At 45.4% G+C, this 24,295-nt stretch overlaps 1 protein-coding gene and 1 long non-coding RNA gene across 2 annotated transcripts in view; one reads left to right on the forward strand and one right to left on the reverse strand.

Moving 5' to 3' along the window:
- Positions 1 to 24,295, forward strand: part of STRC (stereocilin) — a 543,934-nt gene that overhangs the window by 345,991 nt on the left and 173,648 nt on the right. Inside the window, exons 19-21 of the mRNA XM_069624197.1 lie at positions 7,562 to 7,758; positions 12,972 to 13,062; positions 23,343 to 23,529. Of these exons, the coding sequence (XP_069480298.1) occupies positions 7,562 to 7,758; positions 12,972 to 13,062; positions 23,343 to 23,529 (475 nt within the window). The remainder of the gene's footprint in view (positions 1 to 7,561; positions 7,759 to 12,971; positions 13,063 to 23,342; positions 23,530 to 24,295) is intronic.
- Positions 1 to 24,295, reverse strand: part of LOC138504027 (uncharacterized) — a 240,116-nt gene that overhangs the window by 35,517 nt on the left and 180,304 nt on the right. The window lies entirely within an intron of this gene.

Raw genomic sequence — 24,295 nt, forward strand, 5'->3', positions numbered from 1 at the left:
CGCAGATAATGCAGGCCGGCTCATAGCAGAGAGCACCGTCATTAAGAGGCACGCTTGGCTTAGACAGTCAGGGTTTAAACCGGAGACCCAAGCTACCCTTATCGACATGCTGGTGGAACCGAATGTCTTGTCTGGCAAAGCAGTAGTGGACGCACTCAAAACTGCCAAAGACGATACCCTTAAATCCCTGGGACAACTGACTAATAAGCCCACGAATCAAAGAGGGAATAGTAATTTTTGTCGCTCACGTGGCCAAAATTCCCAAAGGGGCTCCAATTACACACGGGGACAGGGTACATCGTGGGGTGGCAACCAACAGACTACCCAAAGTTACGGCAGAGGTAATAAGAGGAGCCGTGGTAGAGGGAGAGGCAGCCCAGGCAGAGGCGGTACGCCTCCTGCAAAGCAGTGACGTTCCGCTCAGGGTCCCTTCCCACGCATCCCCAGTAGGGGGGCGCATTTCCAGCTTCACCCAAGCATGGGAAGGGATCACATCGGACAGATGGGTGCGGTCCACAGTGTCCCCAGGATACTGCATCGAGCTACTGGAGCGTCCCCGCAACCACCCTCCACGTCAAAAGATACATTCCCTCGACCACCAAAAGATCCTCCTCGAGGAAATCGTCAATCTTCGCGCAAAGGACGCGATAGAACTCGTCCCGGGCAACCAGGTAAACAAGGGTATTTATTCAACTTACTTCCTTGTGCCAAAAAATGATTTAACAATGCGCCCAGTATTAGACTTACGCCCTGCAAACAAGTATGTCAAGCCCCAAAACTTTTGCATGACTACTCTCCAAGAGGTAATCCCACTCCTAAAAAGAGGGCACTACATGGCAATATTGGACATGAAAGATGCTTATTTTCATATTTCCATGTTCCCAGCGCACAGAAGATTCTTGCGCTTCAAGGTGGACAGTCAGCACTACCAGTTCAAGGTGCTGCCCTTCGGTATAGCCTCGGTTCCAAGGGTATTCACCAAGGTACTGGTGGTGGCGGCGGCACACCTACACAGGGAGGCAATCCCAGTGTACCCTTACCTGGACGACTGGCTCATCACGGGGGAAACCCCAATAATTTGCAGATCCAACATCCATAGAACGATCGACCTCCTCTTCGAATTGGGTTTCTCTATCAACGAGAAAAAATCAAACCTGGTGCCAAGCACCTCCAAACAGTTCCTAGGAGCTGTCCTAAACACTCAAGAGGGGTTGGCCTTTCCATCAGAGGAAAGGATTCTGAATGTACTACTGCAAATTCCTCAATATCAGTCCGGTCGCCAGATAAGGGCGCGCAAAGCGATGCGTTTGCTAGGCATGATGGCGTCATGTATTTACCTGGTCCCCCACGCGCGCCTGCGCATGCGACCCATGCAAGAATGGTTGGTGAAACAGTGGTCTCAGGCAAGTGATCAGTGGTCGTTTCGCCAACACTTGTACAAAGTCTTCACTGGTGGACAAGAGAGAACCTGTCAAAGGGGAAACCCTTTCACGATCTGGAAATTCAAGCTGTAGTCACTACAGACGCGTCCCTGTTGGGGTGGGGAGCTCAACTCCTTCACCACACAGCTCAGGGTCCCTGGTCTCACACAGTGGCCAAAAATCACATCAATCTGCTAGAGCTTCTGGTAGTCTTCAGAGCGCTTCGAGCGTTCAAACCCCACCTGTCAGTACAGATCTTAACAGACAGTACAACAGCAATGTTTTACATAAACAAACAGGGAGGGACTTGTTTGCCAAATCTGTCCAGGCTTGCCCAGAGAATTTGGACATGGGCACTCAGACGGAACATTTACCTGTCATCTCAACATGTTCCAGGTGCCATACTTGGATGGAAACGTGATCACTGGCCTGCCTCGCATCTAGATAGGATATTGAAGATTAGCAAGTGCCAGATGGAATAGTGAATGATAGTAGGCATCACACCTAGACATAATTGCAAGGACAGGAATGCCAATTAACCAATCAACTAACAATGTCAACCCTCTGCATACACCTCTCAAACTCTAACCAAACACAACTACAAGCCTACAACGCAACAATCCGCACAAACTTCACTACACTGTAACAACAAAACAAACCACACATAGGGCCTCATTACATGGTAGGCGGTAACCAATGGCGCTATTAGCGCCATGGTTGCCGCCGGTATTTTACCGTGTCCGCCTTGGTGGATGGCGGAATTACCGCCCAACTCCAAGGTGAGCGGGGGCGGTAATTCCCCATTCACCAAGGCACTTCCCCATTCCCATTTTTGCCCCCATAGGGCTCAATGGGAATGGGGAAGGCGCTAATTACAGTACCGCAAATTGCAGTACCGTAATTAGCACGAAGGTCCCTTTGCGGCACCCTACTTTAACGGCTGGTAAAACCAGCCGTTAAGGTCGGGTCCCGCAAAGGGAACTCGTAGTAAGGCGCTAAGGGTTTACCGGTACCGGTGCCCTTACCGGTACCGGTAAACCCTTACCGCCTACCGTGTAATGAGGCCCATAGACCCGCACAACAGCACACACCGACAACCGACCGTAAAACATCCCAAGCCCAGCCAACGGACCCACCGGGCTGAGGCTGTCAACAGCACATCACTGCTCTCTTGCACTTTTCCAGCTTATTCCCACTAACTCACCCCCCCCTCTTTTCCCTTTTTCAGAGCCGCGAGAGAGCCAGGGGACCACTCCGGTGGTGATAGTGCGCTGTACAAATATCCTTTAACATTAACATGGACATCCTAAAGGAATCTAAGAAACCAAACACGAGGCACTGTTACTTTGATAAATGGAAAAGATTTGTTATCTGGTGCCAGAATAAGCAAATCAACCCGGTTGATTGCACTCCTTCCAATATTGTCACCTACATGCTCCACCTGCTGGATGCAGGATTGGTATTTAATTCACTCAAGGTACACCTGGCGGCGCTGTCAGCCTACACCACCTCCCATACATAACAAGGTTTTGTGGTGGAAAGTACCAGTGGTTAAAGCCTTCATGGAAGGGATAAAGGGACTCAACCCTCCAATTTCAAACCCACCACCAGGATGGGACCTTAATGTGGTGCTTGCTAAGCTCATGGGTCCACCCTTTGAACACATGCATAAAGCCCGCCTCAAACACCAAACCTATAAAACTGCCTTCTTAGTAGCCATTACATCCATAAGAAGGGTCAGTGAAATTCAGGCTCTGTCAGTGCATGATCCTTTCTTTACTGTTCATAAGGATAAAATGGTTCTATGAACACACCCTAGGCTCTCACCTAAGTTCATTTCAAAATTCCACATTAACCAGTCCATTGAGCTTCCGGCCTTCTTCCAAGAACCCAAAAGCTCTGCTGAGGTGAAACTACTCACTCTAGATGTGCGAAGAGCGGTCCTCTACTATGTAGACAGACCAGGCCGCTAAGAAAAACAGACCAACTGTTTGTCTTCATAGCTACAGGCAGAGAGGGAGATCGCGTCTCCAAAGGTGCCATCTCGAAGTGGATAGTCAATTGTATCCAGCTATGTTACTCCCTTTCTGAAAAAACTCTGGATTTTATGGCAAGAGCCCACTCTACAAGAGGCACTGGGGCCACTCTGGCTTTCATTGCAAATGTACCTCTTGACACCATTTGCAAAGCAGCTACCTGGAGCTCTATTCACACTTTTACTCAGCACTACTGCATTGACACTCATTCCAAGACAGATACTCAAGTGGGACAAGCGGTTCTAAGACACCTTTTTGCTCATGACCCTTCCCACATCCCACCTCCTTCTTCTAACACTGCTCGCTAATCTATGCCCAGCATGTGATCTAAGCAGATTCCACAAGCCCCAGAAGGGATACATTACTCACCGTAATCGTATTTCTGATGCTTGTATCTGCTTAGATTCACATGCGCCCACCCTTCCTCCCCTCTACGAGAAAGCGCATGGATGCTTGTAGTCTTATCTATCTATCTATCTATCTATCTATCTATCTATCTATCTATCTAGCTATCTATCTACTTGGAAAATCTGTACTCACGCTACTCCTCATGCTACCTCATGTCAGAAAAAATACAATCTGAGGGTCCTACACGTGTGAGGGATCATGGGTACAGTAGACGTCACATTAGGGATAGTATTACTGGCACACCCTATGTCGACGCCCATTTTCGAGTTTCGAAAAACAAACTGTAATACTCCGCAGCTTCCACTAGATGTCGGCCTATGCACAGCATGTGAATCTAAGCAGATACAAGCATCAGAAATATGATTACGGTGAGTAATGTATCATATATATATATATATATATATATATATATATATATATATATATATATATATATATGAACAACATGATTAGCCAATAAGTGTTCAGCCTACTCGTAGCTGGTGCTTAAGGGTGTGAAATCAGGCTAGTTTTCTGGAAATATGACAAAGCACACACTATTCCTAGGTTGTAGCACTACAAAAAAACCTCTGAATGTGTATACAAAAAATACCCAAGCACACAAGACCTTACTGCTTTTTTTATAAAATCAAACAGTCCTTATCTTAGCATTTTAGTGCAACACACACCATTGTAAGCAAGTACAAATGTTGCGCTTACCTGCATGACAGACAAGTTTTAAAAAGTCACTCGCCCTCCAGGGTGGACTCACACCACGCGTTCTGCTCGCGTAACGAGCTTCATCAAGGTTATTATATTCCAAGTTAGCATCCAAACACTTGTAATTTAAAGAAAGCCACCATACGCGGCAAACTCCTCCCCCAAGTCACATGACTAATGATCACATGATCGTAAAGCTTACAGGCAAATGCCTGCAAAATCCTGATTCCATATTGAAATGTCTAAGTTTAACCAATTCTTAGGTCAAATGTCTCATATTCATTTAACGGCAAAATAGCCCAATAAATAAATCAGCTGTTGTAGATTGGGGGTGAGCGCGCCAATGCAGGTAGACTTTATCCAAATCGCCTCATTATTTTACAATTTTCGTGTTTCTCAAAGCGCTAGTGCACCATAATTGTTAATAATTGATTGTGCACTGTTATAAATAGCACTGCACATTCAAAAACGGCCCCCACAAGAGTGAAATAGAGTGCTTTGTAAAGCATCACGGGCAGCAGTCATTCCATGCTATTAAAGTCCTTACATTGTATGCTTAGAACTATTTCTGGTGTAGTACCTAAATTGTCCACATTTTAGAGCTACACATTCTCATCATTGCAATAGATGACAACACTCCACTATAGTTGAAAATACAACCGGTCACTCACAACAAAACTACAACGTGCCAATGCATGTATACAAAAAGTAAAAAAGAAGATTGCATATAATAAGAAAAATGTCAGTTTCCATCATTATATCATTAATGCGTTTAACATTATAGTTCAATTCTCAGAGAGCATTTAGACGCGGGTCAACATTATGTGTATGGCAGCCATGCATAATCACTCTTCGTTCCTGTGGTTGGTCCTCATATTGAGTGGGACCCCTGTCCTCAGAATCTTATAAAATAGTAATTCAGGTTCATATATGAGATAACCAATGTAAAGTCCTAGTGCATACAGTACATTACTCTTGCATCAAATGCATTCTTAAAAGTGCAAATGCATAACATGTTTTTATTAAAGTGCCACAACACCCCAGAGTATATCTAGGAACCAAAAATTTAAGTCCTGCATGATCTGCCACACACATCTCCAATATAGTCATATGTGTATTTTCCTGTTCATTGGAGAAACACAAATAGTTCTGGATCTGTGTTTAAACCCTGCGGTCGTAGGGTGTCAAATTTGCCAATTAGAGATGCTTCAAGTTTTTGAAACCTTAATTCTCTGTTACCCAATCTTTTATGTAAGGGTACATGGGCTAAACCCAAAAAAGACATCTCATTAATATTGCCACAATGCTTTTCCAGAAAATGTACTGTTAAGGGATATGTTAAATCCCAGTTCTTAATCACTCTGTAATGTTGCAATATACGCAGTATTAATGGTCCTATAGTTTAACCTGTATAGTGCTAGTTGCATGTGCAAGTTATGACATGTACAACATATTTAGTTAAACATGTATCTTATGATCTTATGATACTTACGATTATACATCTACAAGAGTGGATTTATTTAAATTCATAAGAAACCTAAAATTGACAAAATGTTATGCTACTATAGTCAAGGACGCTACCCAGAGCACAGTCCACCTCAAGCCAGAGTGAGGCTAGGATGCGGACCCAAGCGGGCTGAAGACACCAATAGCCAGCGAAGGGCCAACCGGAGAAGTACCCAGGAAAGGGATGAATGACACAGAAGCACCAACTGGGCCGACTGGAACGAAGAAGCCTGTAGCTCACAAGGCCCATAGAAAGTAAGGGGCTAACCAAAAAAGCGACAAGGTCAGAGAAGCCTTTCTCCTGAGATAGGCTAACAGAGGAATCAACAGAACCAGAGAAGCCCATAGACCAGGAGGGGCTAATTCAAGGACTAACCTACACAGAGGTGAACAAACCTGAGAACCATATCGGAAGGAAGACACCCATAGCCCAACCGGGGCAGAGAGGGAGAGCATCCGGCAAAGAGCTTGGGAGAAATCAAACAGGCTGATGAAGCCCGCTGACTATCTGAGGCCTACCATGGGAAAGCCAAGGACAGCTTGGGAGCAAGTGCATTTTTTGGGAATACCAAGCATTTCAGGTTACGTTGCCTTATCCCTGGAGGCAGTATAAAAATCTGAAACACCTGACAAGGACATTGTTTTGAGAACCTTTTGTGCCATTTCTCTTCCAGAGAAATCATATAATTTCCTTTGAACTTCAAGAGAAATTTTTTTGAGTCTTTGGAGAAACCCTATTTCGAACTTACAGAGAATGTATGCACCATTTTATGGGAGCCAGAAACCAGCAACCACTAAGTTCCCTGGGCATAGCAAACCAAAACTAAGCACAAGCTTAGGATTCTTTTTTTATCTTCTTTCTCTTCAAATAGAATTAGCTAAGTGATAGGTTAGCATAGGATGTGGACAGAGTACTGAATAGTTACGTAGGACATCCTGACAAGCACATTTTTCACAATTTCTTTAGGATAGGGAACTCATCTTAGTGATAGGGATTAGAAGAGATTTTCATTAAGTTACCAATATAGTCTGGTTCAACTATATCTTTGTGTCCGTCCTTTATGTTTGACTTACCACAGCATCCACGTCCACTATCATTCAGCCGCTAGCAGAAACAACAGTGGTTTCAGTGTCGCGTATATCTAGCAACAATTCGAAAGTTGTTCAAGGGCTTCTAGCACAGCAGGTAAATCAGATCTGGTTCTCAGACATCAGTGCATCTTTTCCTCAGGGACTCCTGCAATTACACTTACACAGATTGAGGATTAGCTATCATTTTCTCACACTAGTCCATAATGGTGGATGTGTATCGCAGACTCACACTAGCACAGATGATGTATGGCGACAACTTTGCAAGTGTTAGTGGATATCACAGGTTGCCTTCACGCAGAGATTGAGCCATTTTGTACACTCCAAAGAGCGCTGTGGTGAGTGCTGCGTGATTTCTCATTGATGAGCTGAGCTGGGCCTTATGTTTCTATATTGTTTCAGGGGATATATGCCAGGCCTCTATCAGCAGCGAATGTCAGCGCTCTGGGACTACTTACCTCCTTCATACGTGGTGAGATCTTCTCCAGCATCCCCCGTGCGGGCCTAAAGCAGAATCTGGAGGGCATGAAAGACTTCTGCTTTGATGCTGAGAAGAGAGCACTGCTGGCAGCCATGCTCCAAGAAGATGCCATGTTTGGGTAAGGGAATCCAGGGAGAAAGGTATGCACGCTCTGTGTACATGTTGGCACGAGGCAGTGTCTGCCAACACTAGACTGGAGCATTCTCTGCAGCGCGTCATAGTTTCCCTTTTGTGAGTCTTGTGAGTCTCTCTTGTTTTCAAGAGTTTTGCAAATCATGATTTCATTAGTGTGTGAAGCCATGATTTCCTCCTCTCTCAACTTCTTCCCTTTAGCACTTGGAGGGAGTCTCAGGTCAGCTAAGTGCTTTACACGCAACATGCATAATCTAGCACAGCCCTCAACATACGTACTGGCCCTTAACATTTCTGATGCACACTTCACCTTGAATGGTCATCTAACTACTGGGTCACACTTTGAAGCGGCTTCTGAGCAGCAACAAATAACCTATAACATAAACTATGCACGCCTTTGCAAAGGCATCACATGCCCCAGTGGATGCACTTTTTGCCATCTTTTAATACTGCTCCCATTCATCATCATGTTGGAACATAGACATTGATCTCCTCCAGCTTCCCTGGTTAACCTTTATATCTCCACGAAGCAATCTGAAATTGACAGATAGACGCTTTCAACCAAATGTATTCATCAGGAATTCTTCTGGGAATCGTCAAATTCCATTGGGCCAGATTCTCAAAAATGAGTGTGAATCAAAAATACACAGAGGTTGTGCTTTATTCATTTGCGTTCATTTCAGAAACGCCCAGGTCGCCTTATTCGCAAAGGTGACCTGCACGTTTCAGGGAGGCTAGACGGCAGCGCAAAAGAGCCCCCTTGAATACATTATTTTGGTAGTGCGCTACCAACACTAAGGTATTACAGGCTGCCAGCACCCTTGTGTATGCTGGGACTGCCTTTCACAGTGGCAGCCCCTTAAAAGGTCTGTTATTGTGAAATGCTGTGAAAGGGATAGAAATGCAGGTGCGAGTGCAGCTTCAAAGAAAATGCATGAAAGCTTCAGAAATGAGCCTCTCATGTTTGGTGCCTTCGCTTGCACCTGGGCCAAACAGGCGCATGTGGAATATCTTTGAGTTTGTGGATTCGGGATGTGCATTAAAATATGTAGAAACGCCCCCTTACTTGTGCAAAGAAAGTGGAAAATGACATCTGAATGTGTGCATTTAGCATGTACTCATTCAGATGCCCTTTGTGGAGTGGGATGCACTTTTTTCTAGTGCAAGTGATGAGATGTGCTAGCGGATGTCAACACTTGCACCCCAAGTAATCTTGGGCCTACCCCCAACACGACAATCGACCCCAAAGTGCTTGGTCAGTGGGAACACCAGTTGGAGGAGTTATGAGACCCTGGTAACATAATCAGCCCTCCCCATACATGCCTTCACGCCATAAGCAATCTATATCCACTGCTCAACGTTCACCTGCAATACCTCCAATAACATCAAGGGATCCCTGAAGGCGGGTGATGCATAGCCCAGAAATCCTCCCAAAATCCACACTCCTGGAAACAACGTGCCTAGCCTCCTTGGATCTCCTATCCTTTCATTTCTCAATCAAACCATCGGAGATTATCACCTTATACTGTATCTACAGGTCACCAGAAACAGACTTCCTTAAATAGATCCTGTCCTCCTCACCGCCTTAGACATAAACCATTAAAACAACTGCCTCTGTGACCTCACCATGCCAGGTGACAGCCCAGCCAAGGCCATAAAAGAAGGTCTCTGTGATCTTCCCCATACCCCCCAACATCCAATAGCTCCTCACAGGCACCAACCACAGAAAAGGAAATGCCTGCATCTTAACAGCAGTACCATCCATCTTCACTTGTCCCACCACACAGCCATCTCATTCCCCTTTCTTCATACATCACCCAGTCTTCTGCTTTTCCAAAGAATGCACAGATTTAGTGCTTATTTTTCTCCCCAGTACAGTGAATAAAAAACCTTGGACGCATGAAAGACAATTATTCACACATACACACACCGCTAGGTCATAAACACATAAATAAATGCATCAAGAATAAAAAAAAAGTTTAGATAAGATACTTCAGCCTTGGCACAGCTGATACGCTGATCCTCATCTCGCCAGGACTTCACTGGAAAGCACCACACCAGGCAGGCAGAGAGATCTTCACAACGGGGCAGAAAATGGGGCATCCACCCTTTTCCAAAGAAGCGTTTTGCTGACTTCCTGTGTGGATGCACTCAATTTTTAAGCCATCCACAGCTGCCAGATGGCATTTTCCAAGTTTCAACCTGTTGCCATTTCCCATGGATCATCAGCCGAATGACCCACGGTCCCCTGAAGAGGTAAACTATTCCCTTTCTCATGGGAACGCGAGAGACAGCATCAGTACTACCACGTTATCAAACAGATGCTAGCAGCTCTATTCAAAACAATCCTTGAAGCACTGCAAACCAGAATAGCTGAGAAAAACATGTTTTCTAATGGAAGAATACAGACAGTGTTCAGACTTCACATTAAAATGCACATCTCACTGAGGAAGAAAAATGTCCATTGCTGCTCTGGGCTCACCCAGAATGCATTTCACACAGACTCCATTTTTTTGTTAAAAACATTACATTTCAAAAGCATTACAGCCAGTAATCAGTAATCAAAGCAAATGAAAACATGCCATGAATCAATATTTCTTCTTCAATAACCTCCCTATTGTTACACTGGAATTGAAGTGCATCTGGCTCTCTTCAAATACATTACAATGTGAAACCATTGTCAACAACCTGTATGTGGTCATATGGCAGACATAAATGCCTTCCTGAAATGATGCTACTCCAAGACTAAACTCTCAGTGTCCTGGTATTCAAGTGGATTTATAGACCGCAAGACATCCATTGGAAAGCAACAAAAGGGATTTTGCAAAACTCAAAAGTAAAAATACTCTGCTCAATAAGATTAAAACAACCCCCAAGTCTACTTACTGCCAATCTGCCATATCCCAAGCACAAACAAGAGTTGACCAGAGAGCCAGAGTGCACCCCTCTCTTCTGTTTTGTTAATCTAAATGGAGTCCTGGAAGGTGGAAGCTCCAGACTCCAATAGGATCCTGCACCAGGGTTACTCATGCCCAGCTTTGGAGTTCCACACTGTGGGCTACTTCCCCCCACTGTGAGTGAATTGATGGAGCGTGAGTGCTGGCTTCCCTGCAACCTGACACTACAGCTACCAGAAGCCCTTGCTGCAAAATTAAAATCAATTGAGAACACCTGCACTGGGTGCAAGCTGCAAGTTAAGACAGCCTCCCTGATGAGATGATGAGCATCGAAAATGTTTGGAGGAGAAGATCAAGTAGCAGAGAACCAGAGTGTGCCCCTCCCTCCTGTCTTGTGATGTATCCTTTAAATCAACAGTGTAGGCCCTCTAAGGTATGAGAGCAGTATATTCTTTTCAACATACAAACCTTCAAATATATTTCAGAAGTTCAAGAGGTCCGTTTTTTTCAGCAGTACCTGCCTCTAAGCAGAAGCGAGCGGAGCCCACATGTTCCATAGAAAGTTCAGGAGAACTGATGGCCCTGCAGTGCCCATCTCTGATTTGGGTCAGAGCATTAATGAAGAAGAAGGAGCAGCATGGGGGGGACCCCCTAAATTTTTAAAAGAAAATCAATGACAAATTTCGATAAAGTAATTACCACAAAGTAATTAATGTCAACGAAATGACATGGAACTGTTATATCAACCCAAGGCTGGAAGAGGAATGCTGCCTGGCATATTGATACTTCACCGCATACCTGTTGGCAATGCCTCTATGTTTCTGTACCTACCTAAGCGTACCCAAGATATGTATTTATGGTACAACGTCATTTCATCGCGGGATGTTTTTTCGCTGGGTTTTTTACCGCGGATTTATTTTCAAAAAAACTCATCGATTTTTTTGGGGGTAGTTAAAAAAATAATATAAATTAGGTGTGGGTGTACAGAAATATAAAAAAAATTAAAGGTGACGGGGTTTCGGGGGGCATCCCCCCAAAAAAAAAATGTGATGAGTTTTTTGGGAAAGAAATCTGCGGTAAAAAACCCAGCGAAAAAACATCCCGCAATGAAATGACATGGAACTGTATTTATGACTGCGGATGGTCCAGAAAGCTGCAGCTAACATGCTTCACAAACTCCCCAGGCACAGCCACATCTCTCCCAACAAACACTCACTGTACTAGCCACCGGTTGCCGGTTGGAGTACATTTAAGGCACTTACCCACCCAAACAGGGCATTGCAAAATGTTGCTCCACTTTTATTTGGGAGACGTTGAGCAGCACCCTCTGACCCATGCGTCTTTGCTCATCCGCAGATGTTAGTCTCCTAATTCCGAGATTAAAACATTCCAGAGTTTGATCAATCAGCTATTTTATGTAACAGTGTTTCTTTGCAAATTCCAAAGTTTGATAAGCAAGCATTCTGACTATAGACACATGTCCCCTTCTAACTACAGTTTAGTCTGACAGTGGCTCTTCTGAAAGTGTCCTTTACAAATTAACATAACACTGCCATTTTCGGGCCTTCCACTGCACTTCGAAAAATCAGACTGTCTTCTATGCATTCACACCCCACTCTAGACCTGACACTGCCATCCTGGCCTGCTTGCTTCCAAGGTAATATAACCTCTAATCGCTGGAAAATTGCTTGTTACCACAAGATTTCTTATTTTCTCTCTTTCATGATCAGCATTTCTTTTGATCTACTATGTACAAAAACACGCACTATTTTGTATACAACCACATTTACTTTACCTCAACCTCATTGTATCTTCATAATTTGTTAATTCTCTGTCTCTTCCCTATTCACACTTCTCCCAACTCCTCAGTTTTGCCCTTTTTCCTTTCTTCTTCCCCCAAAGTCTACAGTCTGGTTACCCCGGGTTGGGGACACAATACACCAATCTCTCTGACAATGTAAGACCACTACAGTGGTAATTGGCAAAGTTGTAAAACTTTATAACATAACATTACACTTCTTCTACGACCTAAAACTGTCCCCATGCACTCAGTATTCTAGGACCTCATGCTGCCCTTCAGACCTTCAGGCTACTAACCTCACAGTCTTTCATGCTGCCTCTAGGCCCTCACACTACTTCCAGGCCCTCAAACCTCTTTCCAGGCTTTTAACCTGCTCTCACATGGATTTTCAGGATTCCTACCTTCCAATAGGCCCAATGTTTCTCATATCTCACCCTTTTCCGCACACCCTTACATTGCCCTCTAGGCCTCATACACCGATCTCTCCTGTTTTCTTTCCAGAACAGTTGCTTCCTGGACACCATCGGTGCTGGATCAAGTTGACCGTCTTCTCTTCTTCCTTCCGATGGATGCACTACAAAAACTAAACAAGGTTAGTACTGCCCTCTTGGATCCAAACATGCCATATGCTTCCTCCTGGATCTGCAGAATGTGAGTGCTATGTTACATGAGCCATCCATGAGTGGTCTTATTTGCAATGCACCCCTCATGCAAGTCTGGATATAGATCCTGTTTGATATCACCTTGCGTTCTAGTGTTACAACAGCAATAATCATGCATGGTTTCTTGTAAAACACATATGCTTTCTATGAATAGCACCCATAACGCAAAATAGTATGCAAGGAAATGCCTTTCTAAATGTGGCCATGCATTGGATAAAAGAGTTAGTATGTAGAATATGCAGAGGTTGTAGTAAACGCCTTTATATCTCTATGCCTCAACTATGGTAACAGTACTTCCCCATCTATCTAGGAAATTGGGTTATCGTCTGCATCTGGTACACAACCCCACACCTAGACACTTACGGACTACCAAGTCCACATTACTCCTGTTATATGCTCACTGCACTAGACATAGCAACACTACCCAGTTGGATGAAATCGAACACACTCGCTCTGGCATACAGGACTGTCCACAGCATGCCCCCCTCTTTTATTGTTGATAAGTTTATGCAGCACAATCTGTTTCACTTGTTTAGTTGATCCATGGATGTAAGCCTCTTCATTTCACGGTTAAGGAAATGGCAATTAGGGCACAGTCTTCTCTTTTCAGTCAGCTTCGTTATGGGACACCCTGTCTTGGCACATTTTAGAAGTTGAAGGATCACCTGTACTTTTTTAAACCTTAAACTCATGGCTTCCACACTACAGACGCACGGCTTACTGCATCTGAGCCGTGACAGAGGCACAGATGAATCTGCACTGCCCTTTGTGAGGATCTGGAGGGTTGCTGTGGCCTGGAGCTCAGGTTAAGTTCCAATGTTCTTCATGCCTTTCTGTTACATTCCAGGTGCTTCATGCTAAACTTCCGAACTCACACTGCCCTCCACGCTCTTGCATTGCCATCCATACTCAGAGTACCCCATACCCTCACACTGGACTCCAGATCCTCACATCTTTTGATGCTAAGATGCAGTCCTTGATCCAGAGCGCACGCTGTGCTTCGGTGCCTCAAAGGGCAGGAATTAGATCCCGTGCTCCTTCTGTGACCTTCAGAAATCTTAGTGCAAGGTGGAATTTGGGAGTGCAGACGAGGGGTAGCCTGTAATGAGGTTAGAGTGTGAATCCCTATGCCCGCTCTGCCTGCCAACAGCGATTCCTTAAAGTCCCTTTCATCATTCCTTAAAGTCTTTGATTGCTAGCACACGAATTAGAATGCTCATTTGCCGAAACTATTCTTAGTGGAGACTCTTTCCCCACTTCCTGTTCAACCTCCTTCCTGGTCTTCCAAGGACTAGGGGAGGGAGTTCTGAACCTAACTTAGTTACACAAAGTAAGAAATTCCCATCGGAGGATTGCGGTAGCAGATCCTTATGGGGTAAATACAGGTCATGACAAGGAATCTCCTTGTCCCGAAAGCCGTGCACAGTAGGGCACAGGGCCACTCTGTACCCGGGATATTGCTGTAGAAAGTGACTTCACCTTCCAAAAGTCAAACAGTGACTTGCCTACTCGTCACTGCTGGTACTACCCAGTTTGATTTTTGGCGAATGTCACTCCATACACACTTGCCAGGCAAGAAGCGCATACAGGACACAAAGAGAATTAAGAGGTGAAGGGGTGCTTTCACTAACATCAAAACATAGGAGTTGCTATCCACAATCATTCTGTCCTTGCTATGCAAACCTTCAGGGCCTGCAAAAGGCGAGTTCTGCCTTCCAAGATCTCAGCAAGACGTGTGGTGTGCTGCAGGACCAGTGCAAGTTAAAGCTGGCTTGAATGGCCTGCACAAGGTGAGTGCCAATATTTAGGACTTGCAGTGGTTAAGTGCTGCCCTCTGCCAATGCATAAGGTTAGTGCTGTCCTCCTGGGCCTATGGAAGGAGAGTGCTGCCCTCCTGCAGCTGTACAAGTTGAGGGATGCCCCATAGAATTGCACTGGGTGAGGGCCATGTCCAGGCCCTGCAGAATCTGAATGTGGATCTCAGAGAATGGGGCAGGGTAAGTGCAGAACTAGTATACCCGCACACGTGTAACATGTGTGAGGGGAATGCTGTCCCTTTGGGCCTGCATAAAGTGGGGGTTTCACACCTCAAAACCTGTGCAAAGTGATAAATACCCTCATGATCTGCACAACGTGAGTGCTGCCCTCCTGGGTCCGTGCATAGCGAGTCACCCCTGAGGATTTGCATACAGTGAGTGCTGCCTTTCTTGTAATGTGTAAGATGAGTGCTTCCCTCAGAGGCCCCTGGAAAGTGATTGTTGTCCTCCAAGGCCTGTGCAAAGTGTGTTCTCACCTCTAGAACCTGTGCAGGGCGTTTGGTGCCATCACTGACCTACACAATGTGAGTGGTGCCCTTTTGAGTGCGCACAATGTGATTGCCCTGCTACATCTGCACTTCTGCAGCCGGTGCAAGGTGAGTGCTGCGTGCTGGGACCCACCCACTGAATGCTCTGAGTTCCAGGACATACACCTGGTGTGTAAGGCCCTTCTAAATCTGCATACGCTGTTGTTGCTCTAGCCTTAGTGATACCCCGAGGACTGTTCACTTGTTCTCTCCTCTCAGGCTATCCCTTTGCTTTGTTCTCTGGCTGCGCCCTTGTGATTTCTCCTACTGGCTGCTACTTTGCTCTTTCCTTGCAGGCTGTCCGTTGCTCTCCTTACTCCTTGTTCCCATCCTTTCCCCCTGTCAGTGTCTGCCCCTGGCCCTCTGATCCATGAATGCCCATGTGCTTTCTCCTGTTGCCCATCCTTACCCTTTCAGCGCATTCTCCTGACTACCTTCGTCTCCCTCCCCCTCTATGTTCTTAGCATTGAACTCCCCTTCCTTTTTAAACCACTTAACCAGTGAAATTATTTTGTTCATAAAGCATCCTTTTTCCATATCATCTGGGCCACAGGCGCACATCATTGACATCAGCCACTATATGCACGACAATAAATCGCATCAAACTGCATTACTAACGAAAGTTAAGTTGACAGCATTTAAGGCTGTCAATATCCTTGATTACAAGATTTACTTTGGAGCACTGGAAACTTTTTTGAAATCTTGAGCATACATGACTTAACAGGGAATCTTTGCCTGTCGTTCTTTTCCAGTCCTGCCTTCACATGAGCTATACGCCATGATACAAGGTGTCTTGCGTTACATATAATGATGATTGCCCCACCATACCTCTCCCCTTCTGTCTCACTTCCCGCTTTCATCCTGTGGCCCACCATGTCTCCCTCCTCTTCTGTCTTTTCGACTCCCTGGTCCTCGTGGAGCTTTATCTGCCATTCCTTGATGCAGTGCACCTCACCAAACCTTACACTGCCAACACGTTTCGTTTTTTTAGTATGTTAAACATGTAATAACTACATTGGATACCCCTATGTATTTGGGTCCTGTTAGTCAATAAACACACTTGCCGTGCACCGAACGGTTTGCCGTGTACTACTCTCCTAAGTGGGCGAGTCGTTTTGAGTGTTCCCATTCATGCTGATTTGGCTAGGCAGTGATCACACGAGGGGAGGGGACTACATCACATGGCCAGGACATGTTTGCATACATGCTCATTCCGAAGGCCCCCGTTTCGAGGGCGTTGCCAGAGTAGGAGGACTCTGTGCGTGTCTCCATCATAGCGAGGGCCTTTAATGAAATCAGGCTGCGCATAATTCTCAGATTAATTCTGTACCAGCTGTGTCCTTATGTCTAAGTCCCACATCTACATCCAGTCCCCCTGGAGGATTTGCATGTGCATCTCCCATGTGGCCGCTAGTCCTTGATGTGTGTGGAGCTAGGCTATATCATAGCTTAGCTTATGCTCAAGAAACTGTAATATACCGTCTTTGAAAAGATCCCGGGCCTCATAATGTTTGATTTGCTGGTATGCTGTTATAATTCATTGATATCTCAGAAGGCATACATCTGTTTGTGTTTCAAGCTCACCTCTCCTGTGTTGTGAGGTGCTGGAGTCTCAATAGGTCATTTTCCTTCTCCTTGGACAAGCACTCATTGGTGCAGGACCGAGGAAAAAATGCAGGCTCCATTCAGTCAGTGCATGTGGAGCGCCTCTTTTCAATTTTTGGTTGGCAACGATCAGCTTTGTGTAAAGGGCTTACACTGTTGGACACTGTTGGACCCATTATGGCTGATCAAGTGATAAAGTGGTTTAATGTTGTTCTTATTTGAGATACATGGTTAGTTGGAAAGCTCAAGGGTCTTCATTAAATAGCTTTGTCCGGCTCTATTCAGGGACGGTAAACCGTCCTTTCATCGACGGTTTTTTCGATGTAATTTTTGCTGACCAATTCTATCGAAAAAACTCATTGAAATATTTATGTGGGGGTGGGTAGGGGTTTACAAGGGGTGGGGGCATGGGGTGGCGTTAATAATAATGGGGGAAAGGGGTTTGGAAAAAAAAACAACTGTCGATGAACGGACATAGAACCGTATCTAGCTGTGTGCTTTAATCATTTTTTGCAAAACTGTAGCATACTTTTAAACAGGGGTGGATCCAGCCTCAAAATGTTGGGATGGGCTTGGGGACAGATTTAAAAAGCAGGTTGCAAGTGGGGCCATGAGTGCCCAGCGAAGTGCCTGCATGCCCACTATCAGTTGTGCTATTGCTTTGTGCTCTCTGACCTCATTAACATTCATTCATAAGTAGTCCCTCTGCTCCTAACTGTCCTGAAATAATTGAGGAAAAAGCCGAATCATAGGGGTCAGTGTTGAGTTAGTTGTGCTGGGAATGAAGGTGGCTGCATGTCCCAGCGTAGCCAACAAACCTGTATCCGTGCCTCACGAGGAACTGGATGTGTGGCCTGCAGGTTACATGCCCAGAGGATTTGCAGTAAATGCATTAATCCGCTGTGCTGTTGACACCCCCTTCCTCTAAGACCAGGAGACTCAATCTCTAGGATGCTTTCCTTTGACCCATTACGTCAATTTTTCACCCCAAGTCAGAGGATATTGAGTGTCACAAAGACATGCTTATCATCGGAAGGTGTGAGCCATCTAAATACTGAGCAGAGCTGTTAAGTCTTTGGCTTCGTCATGGCGGGTTGTATTGAAATCTGCCACTGTACGTTTATCCTGCTGCCTGTTAATGATTTCTGGCATCACACGTGAGAGCTTTCACAGGCTCTTGCTATAGTGTCCCTTTCACATCGGGGCCCCCCGGGCTGAGCTTCACGACAAAGAGTTGCCTTCTGCCTTCCACTTCCTCAATTTGGAGGGCGAAGGGGTCAAGCCCTCCCAAGTCAGTGGCTGGCTCCGCCACTGCTTTTAAATGAGCGTGCCAGTTTGCCAATGCCTCCTCCATCCTGGGGGCTTTCAATGCTCCTTTATTAATTTCTATGTGCTTTCTCTTGCCACATCAGTAGGTCATGTTGCACTTTGTCATTGGGCCTCATTACGAGTTGGGTAAATCCACCGAAATAACGACCATAGGCATAGGTCCAGGGGTGAGGCACAAAGGGATTCTGGGGGACAGAGACAAGCTACCCGGTAGCCAAAAGGACCCCTGGAGGTAGTATACAGTGGACTCCCCTCAGGTGTTTTTCCCCGACTCTAAACTTCTAGAGAGAGGAAACCCTTTAAGGAGCATATGTCGGGGAACACAGACCGCAACTCATAATGAGGTGGAGGCAACCCGTGGAAAGGACTTCCCAGGACTCCCATTTCAATCCGCTGCCATCCCAGGAACCACCTTGTTCTTCCTTGGATGAACTTCCACTACCATTCTCACACCTGAAGTTAGAAATACCACACACAGATCAGGGGCATCCCCCCTCCTCGAACTCCAGAGCTGATAGGCAGACTCTGGAACTAACTCATAGGGCCAGACAATGCCCAATCCTTCGTGCCTTACTCTCCTTAGAGCCACCAGAGAAAGAACACCAACCTTCCAATGTTATCCTGTTGACCAGTCTCCCTGCCCCCATTTCTGCTGGCTCCTATTACTGCAAAACCCAGGAGAACATTTGGGGGTTATCATGGCACCTGGTCCAGTGTAGGGGAGCCCCATGGTTTGCAAAATCCAACATTTAACGTAGTATAGGGTCCCAGCAGGAGAGGCCAAAATATATCTCTCACTCGAGCACAGGTGCCCTACACAACCCATTCTGCACAAAGCAAACACAGCTAGCCGGGGACACCCTTACTGCAGAGAAGGTTTTTAAGCCTCTGTGATCCCCTTGGATATTGCTCAACAGCAGTGGGCCCCTGATATTCCAGGAATCCCCAAAGAACTGGATAAGGGGGATAATGTAAGAGATTTGCGAAACGCTGCACTTGAAAAGGGCGCCTGGCCTTGTAATGGTACTTAACCCTTATAATGGCCCTGTCAATGGGAATTTAGGTAGTATCCCAGAGAGAGTCCAACACAATTTAGCAATAGAAAATGAAAGACCCTGGGGTGATAATTGAAAGAGGTAAAGCGAGGAGGTGGAACCAGGGGGCAAAGTCTAATCCAAGCCCAAGAAATGTATGTTATGTTATATGCATTTATAACGCACACTTTCACCGGAGGGCATCTTGGAGCAAGGAAAGCAAAGACACAGCCTAACCCTATACTCTAAAACAGGAAGGTCTTCAGTGCATGCCTAAACTGAAGGTGGTTCAAGGTGAAACGATTTAGGGTTCTTTATCCCATAAAGGTGGTAAAGTGAGAGGGGTTCAATATTCCCAGTGGCCAGTAACTAAGATTACGTTTTTAAGGAGCACGCACGAGTTCAGACCTGGGTGGCAGCTGCTACGCCACCCAGGTGTGACAAAGGTTTAATGTTTATTTTAAGAAAAGTGCTAAGAGATCTGCACATAGGCAAAGATATCCAGTGCTTAGGAATTTCATGAAGATACCAACGACAGAGAATTATCAATTTAAGTAGGCAACTTCTCTTTGTGCCTTTACTCTTGTTCTGCCCCTCAGTGCTCCATGTGTCAATAATGTAGGTGAAGGTTCGGTGGCAAACACTAAGTGTTATCAGAGGTGTTATCAGAGGAAACCTCATGTCCATCAGGTGGGCCAGGCAATCACACTTTGGGTCTCCAAAATGTACAGCTATGGACGAGCCCACTTTCTTTTATGCTAATGTGCTCAACCACTATTATCTAGGGGATCCAACAGGAACCCCAGATCTAGCTTGGCCTTTGGGTAGACAGGACATCGTAGGCAATGTGCTTCAGCCCTGTCTTTCTTCTTTCTTAATTGTCCCTCTATGGGCTGTTCTGGATATCTATAACCTGTGTATACCTGTCTTGCTACTAGTTATTACACAGGTCTGAGGTGGAGAGTGTGTGTCTTAAGGCTCTCTGGCTGTGCATTCAGGTCCTTGAGTTTAGTAGTTTACTGACCAGCAAGGGGCTTATGTTTCGGAAGTTTGTTAATGGGCCAGGCATAACCCCCCCTACATGGGTTGATTGCATTATTGCCCTCCATCCTGGCTACATCTGTGTCTCTCTGTCAGCCTGCACAATGTGTGGTTCCTTGTCTATGGCTATCATGTACAAGATGCTTTGGAAGCCACCAATTGCTTTGGCGGGGGCGGAGGGGTGGACCCATCTCTTTTATTTCATACATTCTCTCAGCTCAGTTTTACTCCACCATTCTCCCGCTGCCTCTTTAGCAGGTTGTGACTCTGGCCCTTTGATGGGGTCCTAACATCAAAAACCGCAAGTGTCTCCAGCAGAATGCTGCATCCATGTCTGGTGCTTGTCTGTGACCCACTCATTGGTTCATGTTTCCTTCTAGTGCCAAGATGGCCCTTTCACATTTCCACCTAATTTTTTTTTTATTTTTTTATTTTTTTTTATTACGAGTATATAATCAACAAAGTGATTTTTACAAGAGGATGAGAAAAAACAAAATCAATTTACAATTTCTAAAAAAGAAAAAATCGTTACAGAATGGTTGAAGCAGAGAAGAGATCCAAAGTCAGGAGAAGCTGTAGCTAAGGGAAGCATGAGCAAGTTCAAAGCAAATTCAAAGACACACTCAGCCCTCCTGGTGAGTGGTCCATCCAGCGCCCAACCTCGCATTTCACCCCTTGTGCTTGTGCTTAGATGGGTCTGTTCTGCCCAGACTGCGAATCTGTGTGAGGAAAGATTTGATCTAAAATTTTGGTGGCTGCTATTGTCCAAGAGGGTCTCAAGCCTCCTATTAGGCGATCCCACCAGAGTGCTTCGTCGACCAAGTAAGCTTGCTTTAAATGGTGAAGCTGGTACGGCGATCTATATTTGTCTGTTCCTGGACACAATAGAAGAAGATGCCGTACTGTTTCGATTTGTTGGGTGTCAGTACAGAAGAGGCAGATATTAGTTGAAGAAAGGCCTCTTATATGCAGGATTTCATTCATAGGGAGCAAATTGAGCCTAGCACGGAGTAGAGTATTCCGGGTTTTGCTGCTTGGATGTTTTATCAAAAATGGTTGGATTGTATTCAATTTTCTGCATGTTGGAGGTAGGTTGCTAGTCAGCTTATACTCAGAGGCTTTGTCGAGTGTATTTATCCAATCCATTTCTTCCATGCAAATTTTGGTTTTTGTTGGATTACCCAAAAGTTCTTCCATAGAGCTGCCGCTATGCACATTGCCTCCCATTTGGACAGAAGTATACTTGTACCTAGATTCATCTCCGCCTGCACCAATGAAAAAATTGTCGGGGAAGAAGGATCTTTGATCTTCCTGTATAACATAACAGAAGCCCTGGTTACTATTGACTCCAGAGATGAAAGAGACAGTTCACGTCTTATCAAAGCTAGTGGAGTGGAAGGCGGTAGATTCAACACAGAACGCCAAAAAAGGCTCTCCAGTCTGGACCACAGTGAGATAGGTAAAGATGGCATAGCGTCCGCTCCATAGGTAATCGTTGGGATAACTTTGCCCCGATAGAATTTAAGTAAGGGCATCAATGAGAAGCGCCCATATTTTTTGTCCAGTATTTTCGCTTGTGAGATGAGGGTTTTCATTTTTTCCAAGAGGTGGTGTTGCATTGCTAAGTCTTTAGCTGTCGAGTCAATGAGAACCCCCAAATATTTGAATTTTGCTACTTGTTCAAGTTTGTTTCCCGCCAAGAACCATGAATTGATCTTCCTCCGCTTGTTGTTTTTTTCGAACACCATGATCTTTGTTTTTTGTTTGTTCACTTCCAGGTCATTGGCAGCTGTATATGTGGTCAGTGCAGTTAGCTGGCGGTGTAGGCCAATTGGGGTCTGGTCGAGTTGAATAAGGTCGTCCACGTACAAGAGTCTTGGGATCTTCTCCTTGCCTAATTGTGGGGAAAATGCTCGTGTTGTAGTTGATGTTTCTTTGTAATCCCCAAAGTATGAAAGAAAAAGAGCCGGAGCTAGAGGGCAACCTTGTTTGACCCCTCTGCTAGTTGTTATGGCTGATGAAAGCAGACCACTAGTATTCAAACACACCTGCACCTAATTCTCCTGCTTCTGGAGAGAGCATCCAAGCACACTTCAGGACCTATTCTTCCTTCACCCCTTCTTTGCATGGCCCAGTGTAACCACAGGCAGGACGTTCCCTCGTTTTCTCTGTGCCCGCCATTTCCTGTTTCCTCTTTGGCAGCAGGCTCAGTATGCAAGCATTAGGCTGGGTGGTTTGAGTAATTGGTTTCTGGTCACTTAGTTGGGAGAAGTGGGACCTGCAGCCTTCAGCAGTCGGGGTATCCTAAGTTGTAGAGGGGTTTTAGGGTTTTTTTTCAGAGAAAGAAAGAGGACCTCATTTAGGAAGCACCAATTTTGTACTGCATCTGACTGCTCACATTTTCTTCCTTCTATCACCTTGCCACCTCCCCTGACTTTTGCTCTTATCATTTACTAGACGGTTAATGTTCTCTCTTGTTTCTCACTCTTCCCTTTCTCCTTCCTGCTGGTAGTTCCTTTATCTCCAATCCGACTGTCTTGGCACTCTCTCCTATGACCAGTCCCCTGTTCTCTTCTCTTTGCTTTCATTGAAGATTTTCCAATTGCCCACTTCTCTTATTATTTCTTTGTTTTGTCGCCAACTCTAGTCTTGCTCTGTCCCCACAGATTGCACCAATCCTCCCCTTATATGACCGTTGCTCTGTCCTGTAGACTTTATCCCTGCTCTTCCCTCTATCCTTTTGCCTTCTCCCATCTTACCATTAGCTCACTCCCCCTCTAGCTGACTCTTTCCTCCACCTTTCCTTTGATTGACCCATGTTCTCCTCTAATACTGTCTCTTGAACTCTTCCCTCTAGGACTTGGTGACTCTGCAGCGGCTGGACCTTGCATTTGGGAGCGAGAAGCAGTGGGCCCAGACCGCCTTTGGGGCAGCATGCGTGCAGAGCCTGGAACCGGCCAGTGAAGAAGCCCTTCTTCAGTCCAAACAGTTTTTGGTGCAGTACTCCATGGGCCTCCTGGGTGCCCGAAGGAAAACCAGAGCAGGTAAAGGACACAGACAAGACACCTGCGAGATTCTGTGGTATTGAAAGAGGAAGGAGAATCTTCAGAACCTGAGTGACCAGGAGGGATTTAAGTCTGAAGTTGTCAGATACTTGAACTGTGGGCTGGGGTGAAATGTTCTGCTGTGACAGTCTGCAATGGTACTGGAACTTTAAGTTAGAGTAGTGCATGGTAGGGAACAGTTGTTGTTGGAGCTCCGTTGTATTCAGACATGTTTAATTGTATTTATTTATTCATATTTTTAAAGCGCACATCAGCCCAGGGGCATCCTGGCGCTGTTACATATAAACATAGCTCGTTACAAAGGAAAGCTTAGTAGTTACATTGATATTTGCATTTTAGGGTCCATTTTGAAGTTACATGGTACAGAAGAGGATGTATATATTTGCATTTACAGTTCACCTTAAGGTTACATAGTCTATGGAAGATAGTAAATATATTGCATCTAGTGGGTTTACTCAGTGAGAAAGGCTAGGGCGCCAAGGTATGGTGAGGGTTATATGAATAGTGTAGTTTTGAGGGATTTGCGAAAGGCGAGTGAGGAATGTTCTGCTCTGAGTGCGTTGGGGAGGGCATTCCAGAGCTTCTGTAATATGAAGGGGAAACCAATGCCGCCGTCGTTGGCTCTTTTTATGGAGGGTACGCAGAGTTGGTTGGCATGGTGGCTTCTTGTGGGGCGGGCAGAGATGTTTTTGGATATGGTTTCTGATCGGTAGGATGGGGTGGAGAGGTTGATGCATTTGTGCGT

This window comes from Ambystoma mexicanum, chromosome 11 (genome assembly GCF_040938575.1).
Source record: "Ambystoma mexicanum isolate Mex_15411 chromosome 11, UKY_AmexF1_1, whole genome shotgun sequence".
Classification (NCBI taxonomy): domain Eukaryota; kingdom Metazoa; phylum Chordata; class Amphibia; order Caudata; family Ambystomatidae; genus Ambystoma; species Ambystoma mexicanum.